The 18,892-nt window shown below is 36.8% G+C and overlaps 1 protein-coding gene across 1 annotated transcript in view; it reads left to right on the top strand.

The window, feature by feature from the left end:
* The window catches only part of UBE2G1 (ubiquitin conjugating enzyme E2 G1), a 98,328-nt gene that overhangs the window by 65,838 nt on the left and 13,598 nt on the right, over positions 1-18,892 (top strand). The window contains exons 2-5 of the mRNA XM_082443949.1: positions 1,961-2,063; positions 8,404-8,501; positions 13,567-13,745; positions 17,852-17,974. Coding sequence (XP_082300075.1) covers positions 1,961-2,063; positions 8,404-8,501; positions 13,567-13,745; positions 17,852-17,938 — 467 coding nt within the window. The 3' untranslated portion in view covers positions 17,939-17,974. The remainder of the gene's footprint in view (positions 1-1,960; positions 2,064-8,403; positions 8,502-13,566; positions 13,746-17,851; positions 17,975-18,892) is intronic.

Here is an 18,892-nt window from a genome sequence, read left to right as displayed (position 1 = left end):
TACCAGTGGTTGTCTAGAGAAAGGTTAGAGATGAGATAACTCAGGGTAGAATTTACCTGCCCAGATTGTAATTGTCTGTGCTCCACTCTGTCCCTCAGTTGACAGGAAAAGTGGGACTTTCAGATCTTTTCCAGTATGTCTGCAGCATATTGGCACTCAGTAAATGTTTGCATTCATAAACAAAATAACAAGATTGAAATACAATTTCTTTGCATTTTCAGTATTTAAAAAATGTCTTAGAATAGCTGTTTAAAAGTAAAAATGCATTTCTTGTGTTTCAAAACACAGTACTGATTTAAAATTATTTATAAAAATCTGTTTCGCCAGTTAGGCAAAAATACTAGACTTACAAATAAAAAAAAAAATCTCCCCTCAAATTTTGAGAAAAGAAACCATTCATGTTTAAATATAAATAAACTTTCACTTTTGGCGCTCTCTGTGTTTCACTGGCATGTTGGAGCGTTAAATCTGTTGAAATAACCACCTCTGATTCCTCAAAAAATTAACATTTTCTTCTCAGTTACTAACACACTTTGTTCAGTCTTTATAGCACTCTGAGTTGTATTATACTTACTTATCATGAGACTGAGCTCCTTGAGGATGATGGCAGGAATTATATGAGAATTACAAACCTGTTCAGCCTCCCAGCAAGCCCTCTCTCAATTGCTCTCCTGTGCGCTTTGTCCCACTTCTCAATTTGAGCCAACCAGTGCCCCTTGTTGGTGATTCATATATTTATACACACACACACAATCGTGACTGTGGTGATGGCTTCACAGCTGTATACATATATCAATATGTAAAAAAATTATGTAATTTAAATATGCGCAACTTACCGAATGTCAATTATATCTCATTAAAGCTGTTTAAAAAATCCTGACATGACGCTCACCATGGATGGGTCATTACTTTATTAAGCTCTGTGTCTCTAGGAACTGTTTCTCACCTGGCTCCTCTAAGGTGCCCTCATGGCCTGGGTCCCCACCACCTCACTAGTTCTTTGCCTCTGTTCTCGTCCCCAGCCCCCATCATTCTCTGTCCGTGCTAGAGCACTCTCTCTGGAAGAGGAAAATCTCATGTTGCTACTGCCGTTCCTGTAGGCTCCAGCTATTATTCTTAAGCTACTCCTGGGTGCTGGAAACTCTGGTCGGCACGGGATTCAACACACATAGGCAGGATGGATGGAGCCTCTGCTCTCTCTGTGCTCAGAGTCTGATGGGCCACACATGAACACCAACTGTAGTTTTATATCCCCAAGAATACAGAGGACTTACTCATGTAGACATATAGTTACTAGTATAAATGAAGGTTGGTTAAGCAGCAAATTCCAATGAAAAGGTATCAGACACTCTGTTGGTGTTTCTGCATATGTATCCTAAAGACCACAGCATAAGAATTACCAGAAATATTGGTTTGATTTCCCTCTGAACCAGAATCTCTAGGGGGTGGGCCTGACACCTGCATTTTATTTTATTTAATTTATTTTCTATTTAAAAAAAATGTTTATTTATTTATTTGGCTGTTCTGGGTCTTAGTTGCGACGTGCGGGATCTAGTTCCCTGACCAGGGATCAAACCCGGGCCCCCTGCATTGGGAGTGTGGAGTCTTAACCACTGGACCACCAGGGAAGTCCTGACACCTGCATTTTAATAAGCTCTCTGTATGGCTATACCTATATACCACTAGAGAGCTACTAGAATGGTAAGAACCTAGCTGGAAACCAGGGTAGAAGTAAAAGGGCACAGTAGAAGTTGATCTTCTGGATAGTTTGCTTTACCCATTGCTTCTTTGTGTTATAGAAATGGAAATGTTTTGGACATCAGGTAGCATTTTGCTAATGGATCCAGGTGTGTTCATTTAACAGGTTAGAATTTATAACATGTATATTCAAGTTCTGTAATGAATGTTGGGTGAAGATTATTTACTTAAAATTTTTGGTAAACATTTTCTTTTTCCACAGAACTCAACAAAAACCCAGTGGAAGGCTTTTCAGCAGGTTTAATAGATGACAATGATCTCTACCGATGGGAAGTCCTTATTATTGGTCCTCCAGATACACTTTAGTAAGTATAATGGAACTAACATCCAAGTGGAGCTCTTTTAGTAATTGAAATATAAACTATTTTGACAAACTGAAGTTTCCCAGTTTATAAAAGTGATAAAGTTAATCACTTTTAATTAATCACTATTAACTGATGTAAAGATACACAACAGAATGTGGTGTAATCAAAGAGCAATAGAAAAAGATGGAATTTCTTAAATATGTTATGTAATACATTTTTAGATTGAAAGACCACAGTCTGATTTTCTGTTCTGTGTGTTTGCAGACCAACTTAAACTTGCTAATGTTTAATGTTCTGTGAGATGGATCATGACTGTCTGATGTTAGTGACTAGCACAAGTCTCACACTTTTCATAGACGTTGAGGTATTGAAAAAAAGTGCAGCAGCCTTCTCAAAGCCATACAACTGAAGGACAGCAGGGACTTTCTTGGGGAGTATACTTGGTCACTCAGCTGTGGTCCTTGATGGTACTAAGCAGCAAGGATTTGGATACATCAAACATTTTTTTTGACAGTGAAATAGTTTTATTTTAGATGTTCTGAGATGGTAACTCCTTTGTCTCCCGTTCGCCAACACCTGATGTAAGAGAAAATTCAGAGCTAGTTCTATACCAGAGCAAACTGGTATATGACATATAGAATTGAGCTGTAGTATTGATTTGGGGGTTTTCTGAGGTCTGAAAAAAATGGTTTATGTTTTGTCGCAACTATTCCCAATCAAAATTTTTGCTGATTTCCTAGTGGTATGTTTGCATTGGTAATTGTTTTTTTAATGGTATTATTTTTATTTATTTATTTTAAAATATTTATTTGTTTATTTGGTTGCACCAGGTCTTAGTTGCGGCTCTCAGGCTCCTTAGTTGTGGCATGTGAACTCTTAGTTGTGGCATGCATGTGGGATCCAGTTCCCTGACCAGGATTGAACCCGGGCCCCCTGCATTGGGAGCTCGGAGTCTTATCCACTGTGCCACCAGGGAAGTCCCTGCATTGGTAATTGTTGCAAACTAAAATAACACAATTTAGTCATTCTACAATGTTAGTTTAGTAAATAACAGTAGCCAATGAAAGCCATCCTAGAGGTATTCCTCCACAACCTTAATATTATTTATTTGAAAGCAAATTTCTTACCAAATTTTGCACACAAAAATCATACATACAGCCTGGCCTATGAGCCTGATGAGGTTCTGGTCTTCTAGGTTTTTAAATCAAAACATATTGCGTGAAGGTTTACTCAAGGGAGATACAACAACATTCCAGTGACAGAATCTTGTTAATCTTAAAGTTGATATGTGATAACAAGAGAAATTCTTCTGACCTAATGTCTGTGTAGAAGATGTCTTAGGCATCCAGGTTTGACCTCCATCTCTAAGGACCTTGCAGAATTCTTGCACTATTTTCGTGCGATGGTGGCAAGCATCTCTAAATATTATCAGCTGGTCCATATATATGTTGTGTCCCTTCAGCTTCACCAAAGAGAGACACTTTAATACTCATTGCACTAATTAACAGGCCATTCTTGCCGCCAATAAAAATCTATTTCTGGCCTTTCGTGTACATTTAAAAAGTGCCGGCTGTTGATCTGAGGTGTGGACAGCAGAAGCATTTGTGGCAGCTCCTCTGGAGTTGCTGACGAGACAACCGGCTGCCACTTCTGCACTGTCCCTTCCTGATGAGAGCACTGGCTGCACCTGGGCTGCAGTTTAACCTCAGTGCCACACGTACTTTGAACATCCTGTGAGTAATGAAGCCTTAATGCAATTGACAGACCTTATAATAATCATCCAAAATTAACTTTGGTATGATTGCTTTTTATTAATGACCTTTTCTAAAATTCATGTGCTGATAGTTATAAAATTGTTTTTAAAGCCCTCAAAAAAGAGGTTTACGATTTATTGAGTTTAGGCCGTCCCTTTTAGCGACTTCCTACTTAGAATGGTTGCAAAAATAAAGCAGTATACTGGCATTTACATTACTCATTCATTTAGTTTCCAAATGTTTTTTCAGCACTCTTAATGCTAGATGCTGGGAACATGATCTTGAATTAGCTAATAGTCACTGCTCCCAAAGAGGTTACAGTTTAGTCGGCAAGACAGCTCATTGCATAGTTATTTAATACACTTTGAGGACAGCCATGATGGAGGGAGGCATTAGGTGTTGTGAGAACTCGTTGGTAGCATGGCAGGTTTTGAGTGTGTCAGGGAATTTTTCCCAGAGGAAGAGATGTCTAAAGTGGGAACTGAAGAGTTAGTAACTGTAATAGTTAGTAGGCTTTTGGCTACAAGCAACAGAAATCAGATTTTAGCTGGCTTAGAAAATAAGGAATTTTTTTAAAAAATAAAATTATTTATTTATTTTTGGCTGCATTGGGTCTTCGTTGCTGCATGCGGGCTTTCTCTGCATGCCATGCCACTTATCATTTAGTGCTTAATAACGTGAGTTTTGGAGACTGTCTTTGTTAGCTCCCTGAGTCTACCACTGTTATCGTGTGACTTTAAACAGTTATTTAAACTTTGTCTTGTTTCATTTCTAGGGTAAAACCCAATGCCTAGAAAGAGTTCAGAATGTTCAACATTCTGTTGTTTGTAATAACAAAAGAAATCGGAAGCAAACATTTTGATTGTAATAGAAAAATTGTGGCAGGTAAAAATGAATAAACAGGAGACAGATAGTAACAGGAATATATAAAAGAACAGTGTTGAGCAAAATTTCAGATGGCAGCGTATGGTATATCATTTAAATAAGTAAATATGGCAGAATGATAGGATCTGACAAAGTAGAATGATAGGATCTGATACTTGTAAGATTTTTATAATTTTAATACAAAAACAGTAAGGGAAGTCTAATAGAAGAAACTTGAACTAGGCCTAGATTTCTCAACCTTTTCAAATGTGAAACTATTGGTTTCATACCTCTTTTTAACATCATGCTAGTAATTATACTATTAATATCTGTGAAGAGAATGTATAATGGGAGGGAAGGTATTTTTAATTCATTGATGCTTTTCATAAACTTTCATTTTGTTCACCATAGTAGTATCTTTATATATTTGAAAAATAGTGAATATGTGACATTTTAATATTTAGTTTACTATGTTTTGTACTCTTTGAGTGTTTTGAGTTTTTTGCTAACTTGGCTGTTCTCTGTTCACTAGAAGTTTGTGCCCACAAGTTGGGACTACTGAACTAGGCTTTTAAAAATAACAAGTAGGATTTTCACAGGTATTAGAGAAGTTAAAGATATTCCACCTGTAGGAGAAAAACGGTAAGGAACTGCATGATTAGTTTAGAATGGGTGAGGACATTGCAGACAGAGTTAAAATTGTGTACTTTAAACTTTTAAGGATAGTCCTATTAAAATTTAAAGATTGAAAATAATTTAATAGACTAAGGCAATTTTTCATGATAGGAATTCCAGTCAGCTAATGTAAAGCTTTTTTTTTTTTAAATTTATTTTATTTATTTATTTTTGGCTGTGTTAGGTCTTTGTGGCGCCGGCTTTCTCTAGTTGCAGCGAGTGGAGGCTACTCTTCGTTGCGGTGCGCGGGCTTCTCATTGCAGTGGCTTCTCTTGTGGAGCACGGGTTCTAGACGCGCGGGCTTCAGTAGTTGTGGTGCGCGGGCTCAGTAGTTGTGGCTCGCGGGCTCTAGAAGGCAAGCTCAGTAGTTGTGGCGCACAGGCTTAGTTGTTCTGCGGCATGTGGGATCTTCGCAGACCAGGGCTCGAACCCGTGTCCCCTGCATTGGCAGGCGGATTCTTAACCACTACGCCACCAGGGAAGCCCCTAATATAAAGCTTTTAAGTAGACCTGATAACAGTCAGAACTCAGGGACCCAGGAAAGCTAACTTAGTATCAGGGAATAGTCTTACCAGTGGGATAAAGTACATGGGCTTTGTGGTAGCTGTTTTGATGTTCTTTTACATAGATTCTTGGCTATTTTCTGTATTTGTGGCTTTCAAAGTGTTTTTGTTTTTGTTTTTTTTTAAACCACAGCCCATAATCAGAAATATTTTACATCATGACCCAGTGTATACTTAATACACTTTAATGAATAGAAAGAAATATGCATGTAGATTTTATAACTGAAACAAACTACTTGTGATAAGCGCCCATTTTTTTTATTCTATTTTTATTTGTTTATAAAGAAAACTGGTTAGTGACTCACTTAATTAGCTTTGCAGCCCCAGTTTGAAAAACTAGTTCATAGAATTAATATGTCCTAAGGCCAGTTTTGGCACTAATTTATCCAGTTGGGGTAACATAGTCCGAGAAGGTAGACTTATCTCTTAACGGTGTAATGCGCTCTTTACAACTGCTGTTCTAGTCTCCATTTCCCTCAAGTCTTCATGTTTTTTCCCTTCAATAGATAGTCTCATAGATTATGAAAATTAAGACCATAAGGCAGGCATAAAATTTGTCAACTTTCTTCCTTTTTACCCCTGGATATCTGTACTACATTCAGTCTGTTTTCTTCCTGTGCAAAAGGAAAGGATATTCTTTCTTTTTCTTGGTAAGCCCTTTACTACCCTTATTTTCTTTCTTCTAATTTCTCAGTTACTCTGTTTTGAGGTTTTTAAAATCGAGGTTACTTTTTATACTCGGAATCTAGTGGCCTTTCCTAAGTATTCAGAAGTATTTGGTGTTAATGATCTACCTTTCTTTGTTTAACTCCCCTCTCCCCTCATCTTGCTTTTATGATTAGAAAAAGGCAATAAGAATTAATACTTGCTTGTGGTTAAAAATTCATGGTATATCAAAATGTACAAAGCAGAAAGTAAAAAAATCTCATAATCTTGTGCTTCAGAGTTAATTAACCATTATTATTATATATTGGTGTCATGTTTCCAGACATTTTTCTATTTGTATACAAACATACCCTCACTTTTTCTTCGTAAAGGCAAATGGGCTTATTCTATAGATTAAAAAAAAAAAATTTAACAGTAGATTGCTCATATCATTCCAGTATTTATTACTGGTATTTTTCTTGATATTTTCCTCTGACTCTAGAATGGTAAGTGCCGTAAATCAGTGATCTCTAATGTCTTGTTCCCTGTTGTATTCTTTTACATACAACAGTGCCTCCCATAGGTAGATAATCATTATCTATTTGTTTAATGAATGAAAACCATTTTAATGAGCTGAGGATTTCATTTCTCGCTGATCTGAAACAAACACAGTCAGATGACCCTGCTCTGATGGAGTGTACATCTTACAATAAGAGAATCAGAGGTGTGAATTGCTTTTGCAATAAAGAAATGAAAAGAGGTCCCTGTGATAGAGGGACACTGGCTAGTTAAGATTGGGTAGTCAAGTAAAGTCATTCTCAAGAGGTAACATTTAAGCTGAGTTCTGAATATGACAAGGGGAGAACAGTGTTTCAAACAAAGGAAACAGCTAGTACCAAGGACACAGGTCAGGAACTTTGTCATTTTTGCCCCAGAAGGCTGACTTTTTTTCATTGGTTTTCTTTAACATTGACTTACGTTGTTCTGACAGTTGTTCAGGAACAGTTCCTAAGTAAATGACAGTGCTCTGCACTGCCTTAACACAACAGTCACAGCCACATGTGCCTATTAGAATTAAACAAGATTAAAAATTCCCTTCCTCAGTTGTACTAGCCATATTATTGATACAAGTGGTTGGTGGCTAACATGTTGGCCAGCATAACTATAGACCATCTCTAGTGTGTGAAAGTTCTGTTGCACAGCCCTACTTTGGAAAGTCACCAGATTATAAACTCCTTGAGAGACTTTATGCTTTGTTCACTGCTGTACTCCCAGTGTCTGACACGTAAAGACTGAATAAATATTTGTTAAATGATAAGATGAATAAATGGATGGATGGATTGAAGGTCAGCACAACTGTTCCCGGAGAGGGAATAAGAAAATGCATAAGCTCTCAGATGAGAAAAAGCTTGTTGTGTTTGAAGAACAGAAAGAAGACTGGCTGGAATGAGAGAGAAGAGTGGAAGATTGAGATCAACGTAGAGAAATTGGCAACTTGACCCTGATAGGCAATATTAAACTTAACTTTTAAATTTTGTTTTAAGTGCAGTGGGAAGAGATTAAAAGGTTTGTAGCACAGCAGTCATGTAATCTGATCTGGATGCCTTTTTTTAAAGCTGTTTCTTTCATTTTACTTTTTTTTGAGAGTTTAATAAGGTGGTAGGTATGACAGTTTATTAAACTGGATATTTGAGTAAAGTAAACTGCTTGAAATCCAGATTATTTATTTTGTTTATAGTGTTAGCACTAGCATCCTTGTTTTATGTTTGTTTTAATAATTTTCTTATTTATAAGCAGGAACTTATAGGCAAGAACTTGTTTTTGTTTTTGTATTTCCAGTGAAGGTGGTGTTTTTAAGGCTCATCTCACTTTCCCAAAAGATTATCCCCTTCGGCCTCCTAAAATGAAATTCATTACAGAAATCTGGCACCCAAATGGTAAGTTTATCTAGTTTTACTTTTACATTTGCAAGTATGATGGCCTGTCATTGACGTTTTCAAGGTCAATAAGTAAGATGTAGTTCTCAATGAAATTGCGTTGGAATTTTTGTACTAAGTTTGTTGCGTTTTTTATGCACATGGGCTTGGATTTAGATTCCTTAGAAGAGAAGGAGTGACAGAGATCACATGGGGGAAATCTTTATTTATTTATTTATTTACTTACTTACTTAGTTTTCAGCTCATTTTGGGACTCATGATGTTCCTAACTAGAGGCAGGGTTGGTGGGTGATATTCAGCATTAATAGAGCTCTTATAATTGAGGAGATAATTTCCAAGGTATTAGGTGACTCATTGGCTATTACAAAGAGCATAGAAGTAATTAAACCTGGATTTTTAATTTCTGTTTTCTCATCTTAGCTCCTAGACTATGGACAACGCTTAACTTTTAATGTATATTCTTAGCTGTCAAAAAGGAATGTCTTACAAGGTGATTGATAGGATCAAATGAGATACGATACTGTGTGTTTAAACCTTTCAAAAGTACCCAGTACTGCTGTGCATAAAATGGTGACATTGACTTTTTTACCCAAAGATGTACTACCATTTAAAATTCACTTTGTGAGCCAAAGGTTAGGCTAGATAAACTATGTGTATACACAGTCTCCCTGAACTTTTGGCCTTGTTTTGTATGATAGAGCTTGCAAGAATTTCTTTCCTAAGTATTTTGACGATCAGTATTTTGTAATCAAAGCTGTCTTTTTAGACAGTTACACTAATCTGCATTCTATTTCTCATAGTCCAGACTTCCAGTTGCAAGGAAGAGAAACCCTTATATATTAGTTTAAGCAAAAATCAGTGAGGGTAACGGATGCATGAATAAACCAAGGCTTTGTTTCAAGAAGTGTAATAGCACCCAGTGACTTGAAAAACAGATGAGTCTTACTGAGGAGAGACTAGACTGGCAAATGGAAAACTATTGGGAACCAAGGAAGCCACCATATTTCATCACATCTAAGATAGCAGTGATCACAAAAGACATAGTTATTTTTTGCACCAGTAAGAAGGGAGAAAAATAATTTCTTTCTGGTAGAACACATTAGCGATAGTCCTACAAGATATATGGAAGCACGAATTGACCACATCTGCCTTGGACGTTTCTTTCATTTCTTCCTAGCCTTTTGGCAGTTTCTCCTGCCTTCTCTTGAATTATTTGATGTGTAATAGTCAATCTTTTTGCACCTATTTCAAAGGAAAATGTAACAAAGTTTCTGAATGTTGTCTCTACCACGAATTAGCTATATTACTGTAGGTAAAGCCTCTTGAACCTTAGTTTCTCTATCTGTGAGAGTTACATGAGAGCATATATGTAAGCAGTACATGGAACCTCTGTTAAGAGGAACAATAGCAATGGCCTCAGTAGTTTAAGAGGGCAACTGAAATGAGTGTTTATTTTGTTTGTTTTTTAAGGTTGAAGAGATTGTTGGTTTGCAGGCCATAAGGGAGAAGGCATTAGAGAGTGAAGTAATTAAGACTTGATTTGAGAGAAGGGATGCTTTGTGAAGAAAGGATACCCGAGGAGGCAATGGGCCAGGGATGGCAGGTTCAGAAGGATCTATATTTAGGAAGGGGAGTGAGAGTGGTCTGCAATGGGAATGAGAGGAAAAACCAGCATTTGAGTTTCTGCTAGGTGCTGGAGATACAAAGATGATCGAATTATGGTCTTTCTGTAAGGATATTATGGTATGTGTAGGGGAAAGATGGACATAAATTTAATGGTGAAACAGAGACAACAGTGATGTTGTTATAAAGGTGTTTGGTAGCATAGAATAGGGAGTCAGGGAATGATGAAGAATGTGATTCTTAAATAGAATTTTGAATATGTATCTTTAGTTGTGGGGACTCAATAGTTTTAAAGCTGTATAGTAGGTTCCTCATGACTATATTTATGTCTAGAAAGTTTATACTCATGGGGGAAGGTTTGGAAGGGAAAACCAGACCAAATAGCCAGGAGACAGAGGATTTTATCAATTGCTAATGGGTACGGCATTTCTTTCTGTGGTGATGGTTATACAACTCTTTAAACATACTAGAAACCATTAAATTGTGTACTTCAAATACATGAATTATATCTCAAAAAGCTGTTTTATTAACAATTATTATATGGTAAAGTCATACAAGTTATTTGTATGACTTAGATGCATTCAATTTGGGACTTGTTTTTCTGGAGGTGCAGTTGCCATAACCACTTAGGTAATTAAAGAAAACTAGTCAAGGCTCAGCAGTGAGCTTAGGGCCTTGGAAGTTACTGACATCAAGGTGACAGGTAATGTATATCAAATCATCATGTGGTATACCTTAAACTTACACAACGTTTTATGTCAATTATATCTTAATAAAGCTGGCCGGGGGGAGATGGTGGGTAACACTGTGATATAATGAACGGTTTAATTTACTTAGGGAAAAGATGATTAATTTTAGAGATTAGGATAACATCAAAAGTCAGACCAAGGAAAAGGAAAAGAAGAAAGTGATTGAGAGAATGGCTTCAAGAACCAGGGAAAGGAAGTGTGCCATGGAAGTAAGAGAGGAAAATGTGTCCAGGAAGGTGTCCTCAACAGTATCAGTTGTTTTGGCCCAGAAGGGTTGACTTTTAAAAGTACCCAGGAGAATATGGTCTCCCAATCACTTTGTGAGAATAGTCATAGCATCCTGTTTGGAAGCAGAAGACAGTTTCCCATAAGGCAAAAAAGAGAGTACCCAAGTGATGGGTAAATAGAGAAGACGAGGGGAAATCAGATTTTCCTAATTTTAGAGCACAGCTTCAAGAGAAGGGAGATAGCTTGAAGGGTATGCATGGTTCAGGTAGTTTAGTTTCAAGATGGAAGAAGAGCTGTGTTTTCTTTTCAGTCATTGATGCTGAGACTGTTGGCTAGCTACTTATGGGGAAATTGATTTAGAAATTTTCTTCACACCAAACAGCAAAGTTAATTAAAACTCTAAATGGAATAAAAAATTTCAAGTGATTTTTAAAAATAGTGAATATTATTTTCTGGGTGTTAGGCATTTCTAGTTTCAAAAGCAATAAATCTTGGAAGACTATAAAGAGGAAAGAGAAGTGGTAACTAAATTCAGTACGGGATTCTTAAATGGATCTTGTGTCAGATAATAAGGCCAGCTATTAAAAAATATTATTGGGGTATTGAAATGAAAGAAAAAAAATAACAGGCAGAAATTAAACAAGGAAAATTAAGAAGCAGTTTGGCAAGAAGAAAACTAAACATCGAGTACGTAAATGGGTAAAGGATATGAACAGACATTTGACTAAAGAGGAAATACATAAAGTTTCTGTACATGGAAAAATTTAGCCCCTAAAAGTATTTTAAACTAGATTTCAGTTGTGAAATTTAAAAATTTTTCAATAAAGAAAAATCTTAGTTTTATTGCCTTGTCACTCAGAATTATCAGCTCATATCTTGCATTTTTAAAGTATAATTTGGTAATAGGTATTAAGCATAAAAACCTCTTTCTAAGAAACTAAATTGTATGTTTAAAATGAAATGACACAAGGTTAAAATTTTAAAGGTGCTAAATTACGATAATTTCTATAAAAGGAAAATGGGTCTTAAATAGATTCTCTCTGATAGAATTCTATACAAACATTTGATGTTAAATGTTCTCAAAGAAAATGACTTCCTTTTCTCAAAGAAAAAATTTTAAGTGATAAGTGAGGAAAATATCTTAATACTGTGTAAGCATTTTCTGTTCAACTTTATAGTGCTGTTACAAGTTTTGCTGTTGTTATTCTTGCCTCTTGATCTAGTTAGTTATTTCATTTTAGTTAAGAGATTTTACTAGGAGGTGTAGGTGAGTTGGGAAAAGGAACCTTAATTGCAGAACAGCTCATATACAAGACATTGAAGGCATGGGTCTTGAATGTTGCATTCACTGCTGAACTCCATGTCAGGTGGTGGGCGCCTGGCACACGGCACGCGTTCAAGAAGCATTTATCGGAGAGCCACAGTGCACACGAACTTTGACTCTGGTTACCCAGAGTTTATAACAGCAGGGGAGTGCTTGAGTTAGGAGGTAAAAAGTAGGCTTTAACATTATACCTATCATAAATTGGTTGGACTTTAGGTAGGAAGTCAGGGATGAAATATACATAAATAATGTCATTGGTTATTTATACGATTTGGAAATTTGGTTAAAAAATATTTAACCGAAATTTTATACTTTTCTGTCTTTTCTAACATTTCTCCAATAAGTATGCTTTTTGCAGTAGGGAAAATTTCACTGTAGAAGATTAACGAATGTTATGATTTTGATAGTTCCCCAATAGGGAATATTTGTGTGATATAAATATGGATTAGGACCCCTCTGCCCCTTTTGATCAACAATTAATTTGTGGCTTGGATTTTAGAACCGTTTTATAGATTAGGGGCCTAATGAATATCACTTATGTTGATGAATTTTCACTAACAATATGACATGTTCCTTTTGTGGATTTGAGTATACTTTTCCCCTGAAAATATAATTTTGCCTTTATGTGATTTTAAAAGTATATTATCATGTTACCTTTTGTTTTTTTCTTAGGAAAGTCTCTAGACCTTTGACTATTAAAAATTTCAATCAATAAGTTGGTGGGGAAACTAGGAATTCATTATCTAGAAACTCAATTCTGGTGTTTGGACCATATGCTTTCTACAAATGAAGAACAGATTCAATAGATGCCATTTCTTCATTTCATTGTATTTATTACACGTAAATGCTAGGCACCATCTACATACTAGGTGTCTTGAAATTTTGTACAAATGAAAAAGGTAGCTTACATTCCTTTTGGGTTTGTCAGGTGGATCCTACTTGGTAAAATCTTTGGTCTTCCTAAAAGGTTAACAGGTTCCATTTTGGAAATTAACTTCTGTATCTTTTCAATGGTACAGTGGTATTGAATTTTATACAGATGCCATGGGAATCGGGACCATGTTTATTATAATATGTATTTTATGTATGGCCAAATTATTTTAAATATTTAAAACAGTAATCTTATTCTCTAATTTTGCAGTTGATAAAAATGGTGACGTATGCATTTCTATTCTTCACGAGCCCGGGGAAGATAAATATGGTTATGAAAAGCCAGAGGAACGCTGGCTGCCTATTCACACCGTGGAAACCATCATGATTAGTGTCATTTCTATGCTGGCCGACCCTAATGGAGACTCACCTGCTAATGTTGACGCTGCGGTAAGGTGGTCCCATGCACACATCTCCCCTCCCGTTTAATTAAACTTGATTAGAACTATAGTAGCTTTATAAGTATATATGTGTGGGTGTGTATCGATATATCTGTTTTTATTCATTTAATTTTTTCATGAATCTGTACAAAGATAAGTAAGATGTAACTAAGCTTTACCCCTAAATATTTGTACCTGCATCTTTTAAGAATAAGGACACTCTGGACTTCCCTGTTGGCGCAGTGGTTAAGAATCCTCCTGCCAATGCAGGGGACACGGGTTCGATCCCTGGTCCAGGAAGATCCTACATGCTGTGGACCAGCTAAGCCCATGTGCCACAACTACTGAGACTGCATTCTAGAGCCTGTGAGCCACAACTACTGAAGCCCGCGCGCCTAGGGCCGGTGCTCCGCAACAAGAGACGCCACCGCAGTGAGAAGCCCGCGCACCGCAACGAAGAGTAGCCCGTGCTCGTCGCAACTAGAGAAAGCCTGTGAGCAGCAACAAAGACCCAATGCAGCCCCCCCTAAAAAAATAAATTAAAAAAAAAAAAAAGGAATAAGGACACTATCCTATATAACTATAAAACAGCTGTCATACCTATGAGAACTTATTATCAAGTCCCTAGTAGGTCCATATTATTATTCCCAAGCTTTTATTTTTAAAACTTTCAGACCTACAAAATGTTGCATTAGTTAAATAAACACCCTTAAACACCCCTATACCCTACACATATAGGTTCACAAATGTGGAGATTTTACAACGTTGTTATTATCATTATCATTATTATCATTTGCTAAACTGAGAATACTTTACAGATCTTTATGTTTAAGTATATACTTAAATACTTCAGCATGTATCTCCTAAGAACGAAATGGGTGGGGCGGCAGAATCCAGAATTTTAGGAACCCACATTACTTTTTAAAAATTAGTTAATTAATTTTGGCTGTGTTGGGTCTTTGTTGCTGCACGAGGGCTTTCTCTAGTTGTGTTGAGTGGGGGCTACTCTTCATCGTGGTGCTCAGGCTTCTCATTGTGGTGGCATCTCTTGTTGTGGAGCACAGGCTCTAGGCGTGTGGGCGTCAGTAGTTGTGGCACTCAGGCTCAGTAGTTGTGGCACACGGGCTTAGTTGCTCTGTGGCATGTGGGATCTTCTGGACCAGGGCTTGAATCCATGTCCCCTGCATTGGCAGGTGGATTCTTAACCAGTGCGCCACCAGGGACGTCCTCACATTACATTTTGTATTCGTTTTATTTATTTATTTTTTACTTATTTTTTTATTTTTTATTTTGTAAAGGATGGTGTTTCTTACCATTTTATTGTAGGTTTCTCATTTTTACATTATTTTTATTTTCATTTTTTTGGTCTTCTCTTCCTTCTCCTTTTCTTTTTTTTTAAAGTTATTTTATTTATTTGTTAATTTTTTTGGGCTGCACTGCACTGCACGGCATGTGGGATCTTAGTTCCCTGACCAGGGATCGAACCCATGCCCCCTGCAGTGGAAGCATGGAGTCTTAACCACTGGACTGCCAGGGAAGTCCTGTATTCATGTTTTATTAGTCTCCTTTAATCTAGAATAGTCCTAGTTCCTCAGCCGTCTATCCTTCTTTAACAATCCTTTTGTTCTAATTCTTATTCTTGGAAACTTTGTTAGTATATGTGAAAGCTGGGAGGTTAAATTCACCTTTTTTCTTGTTATTTCAAACCTGCATAAAAACTTGGGTGAAATCTTACATGTAGAAAAACAGCACATATATAACCCCCTTTCAAATCTCTGGCTTTGAATTTTTGAATTTAGTAATTGAATTGAAGTAAACACTGACAGAAAACCATTCTAACTTGTAATAAGTCAAGTATCAGTCCAGACAACATAAGGGGCTCATGTGTGCAGAATTGGTTCCACTCAAAAGAGTGTGTGAGTAATAAGCCAGATGTTAAACTAAGAGTGAAAAAATAAGAGTGAGTTGAAGGAAGAGGGGTACCATTTAAATGCCAAAGTGAAGAAGTAATTACTTTCAGTACCAATACCCACACTAGCAGCTCTAATTCTAGTGGTCTTCAGTATATTTATATAAAATCTATATATCATTATTATTTTAGGAAGGTATTAAAATTTTGGGTGTAAGTAGGAGGAAAGGCCAAGCTATTGAGTCATACAGACTTTCTGTCAATCTCTTTTCAGCCCCACTTCATTTATTTATTTGTTTGTTTGTTTGTTTGGCTGCTCTGGGTCTTAGTTGCGGTATGCGAGATCTTAAGTTGCGGTATGCAAGATCTTAAGTTGCAGCATGCGGGATCTTATGTTGCGGCATGCAGGATCTTTAGTTGTGGCATGCAGGCTCTTAGTTGCAGCATGCAGGATCTAGTTTCATGACCAGGGATCTAACCCGAGCCCCCTGCATTGGGAGCATGAAGTCTTAACCACTGGACCACCAGGGAAGTCCCTCAGCCCCACATCTTTTTTTTTTTTTTTTTAATATTTATTTATTTATTTATTTGGCTGCACTGGGTCTTCTTTAGCTGTGGCATGCACCTCAACCCCACTTCTTACTGACTTCTCAGAGCTGTCATTTCCAGACTTTAACTTCAGAGTTCTGTTCAGTAGGTCCTTTTCCCTCCTTTGCTGGGGTTCCATTGAGACTCCTGTAGGCTACTACTTTCTCTCCTCTGCTGCGTGTTTCATTGTTCTTCCATCTACTTTTGGTCTTCCAGAAAAAATTTCTCCCCATTATTAGATGATTTTAATGCCATTTTCTTTGATAGTGAGGATTTATACCTTAAAAAAATAATTCCAGTATGATCATTTTAATAGGATCTTAGGAGAGCTAAGAGATAAACATATCTGCTTTTTGGTCTGTTGATTCCATAGGTTCTTCACATGTAAAATGCAGATGATAACACCACCCATCTGGTCATCCACAGTGTGTGGCATAGTGGATTCAACAAATGGCGACTCTGTTATTAGCTAGCTCCTGCTTTGAACCATCATCTACCAAATCTGTCTTCTACCTAGAAGTCATCCTTGCCCAGTCTTGTGTGTCACCAGAGAATGTCAGTCAAATTATATATCTAAATTCCTTTCCACCCCTCTGCCATTGATTTGAGTCCTTTTAACTTCTTACCTACGTTATTGTGATAGCTTTCTATCTGATCTCCCTGCTCTCAGTCTTACTTCTCTCTGCTAAGTGCTCTTTTTAGGTGATTTTTTTTTTTCTTTTCCTGAGATTGACCTTCCTTCTTTTCTGGAATTGACCCTTTCTCCTTAAAAATTTCTTAAATATGATAATGAGGTAATTACAGACAATAACATTTTATCCATAAATACTTCATCAAACATCTCCAAATCTCTGTACATGTTAGCATTATAGTTTATCTCTTAATTTATTATAATGATTGGCTTTCTGGGGTGCCTTGCTTTGAGGGCAAAAATTGTTGTTCAGATCTCTTCCTCTGCACAGGCAAGTATTGAAGATTTCTATACTTTTTGCTGTTCCTAAATGGATGATACAGGGGGGGAAAAAAGGGCTGGGCATTTTTGTGAGAATTTCCTGCTATTTACTTGCTAAGTAAAATCAGCTCTATTCTCCTGTGAAACTATGCTGGTGCTGTTTTGTGTTCCATTTTCATGGGCCACGCAGTGATAGTGATATTGTCACTGTCATGTGTCCCACCCCCTCATCCCCCCGCCCCCACTAGAAATAGTACTCATTATCATCTCAGTGTGATGCATTACACCCATATACTTGATATTGGAGGCACTGTTATGTCTACTTTATTTTCTGGTTGCTACCAGTAGGGAGAGTTGGTGATCCTTTAGATAGCCTGGATATCTTATTTGTAAGTCGTAGCTTTCTTTTTAGCGTAATACAAAACCTCTAATGATCTTCAGGGCCTTGTCCTTTTTTAAAGAAACTTTTGCCTGTAGAGGTCATTTGCATGTATCCTAGCAGAGTGCCTTGCAAAAGTGTTTCTTGACTACTTTTCTACCTTGTCAACTTTTTAACATTTTAAAAGTGTTCATATTGCCAAAGCATTACATTCAAAATTAAAACTAGTATTTGAGATTGTAAGAGGAATTTACATAAAATCAGTTGCTGTTACTTTGGTACTTACAGAAAGAATGGAGGGAAGACAGAAATGGAGAATTCAAAAGGAAAGTTGCCCGCTGTGTAAGAAAAAGCCAAGAGACTGCTTTTGAGTGACACTTATTCAACAGCTGTAACTTCACTTATTTCAGGGTAAGTTCATTTAAAAAATTGTCCTATTCTTTAGCATTTTTATACGTCATAAATGTTTTTAGAAATTGTGTGATTTGGGTATTTGAATTGCTTGTTTTCATTGGCCTCATTTTTTAGTGGTAGTATCCAGTAGTCTCCTATTTCTCAGCAGAAATAGTGTCATCCGCTTGCTTTTTCCTTCAGTAAATGCAGCTGTTTTTTACTAGATATTCTGTGTTAAACTGGTTGTTAGTATGGTAGCAGTCTGTTTCTTTTCACTGATGGTAAAATTTCTCATTATAAAGTTCTGTTCTGTTTTTTTTTAAAGCTAAGTTTCCTCCGTTTTACCTTTTGGTTTACCATCTTTGATTAAGCTAGGCATTGAAGTTTCTTGTATCTTTTCATACTGTGCTATATGAATAAAGAATGACTTAAATTTTTGTTTCCCAGTTTTTTTAAAAAAAGGATCATATTTTATATTAAACATCTACCTTTCTTGTTTTAATTGGTCTTTATCTCCTTGTTTATTACTTATAGGGCCAGTAGGAAAATTTTCCCTTTTATTGTATACCATGTGTCCACAAGTCCGTTTTAAGTCTAGCAAGGAGCCAAAGATAGCAGCCACCCATCTGGCTTAGAAGAGGACATGGTGTAGATGAATTGACCAAATGTGTGATATTTAAGTTATTTGGTTTCCCTTTTTAAAATCAAATATCGAGGTGATAAAACCTGTTTATGAAGCGTAGCATCTAAAAAATCAGAATACATGATACATCCCTGTACCTGGCCACCTATTTTAAGCAAAAGAACTTCAGGAATTCCCAGGTGGTCCAGTGGTTAGGACTCTGTGTTCTCACTGCCGAGGGCCCAGATTCAATCCCTGGTGGGGAACTAAGATCCCAAAAGCTCTGTGGTGTGGCCAATCAATCAATCAATCAA

Source organism: Balaenoptera physalus, assembly GCF_965194825.1.
Source record: "Balaenoptera physalus genome assembly, chromosome: 20".
NCBI classification, from domain to species: Eukaryota; Metazoa; Chordata; class Mammalia; order Artiodactyla; family Balaenopteridae; genus Balaenoptera; species Balaenoptera physalus.
Note: the sequence above shows the minus strand (reverse complement) of the source record. Positions and strands in the feature narration are given on the sequence as shown.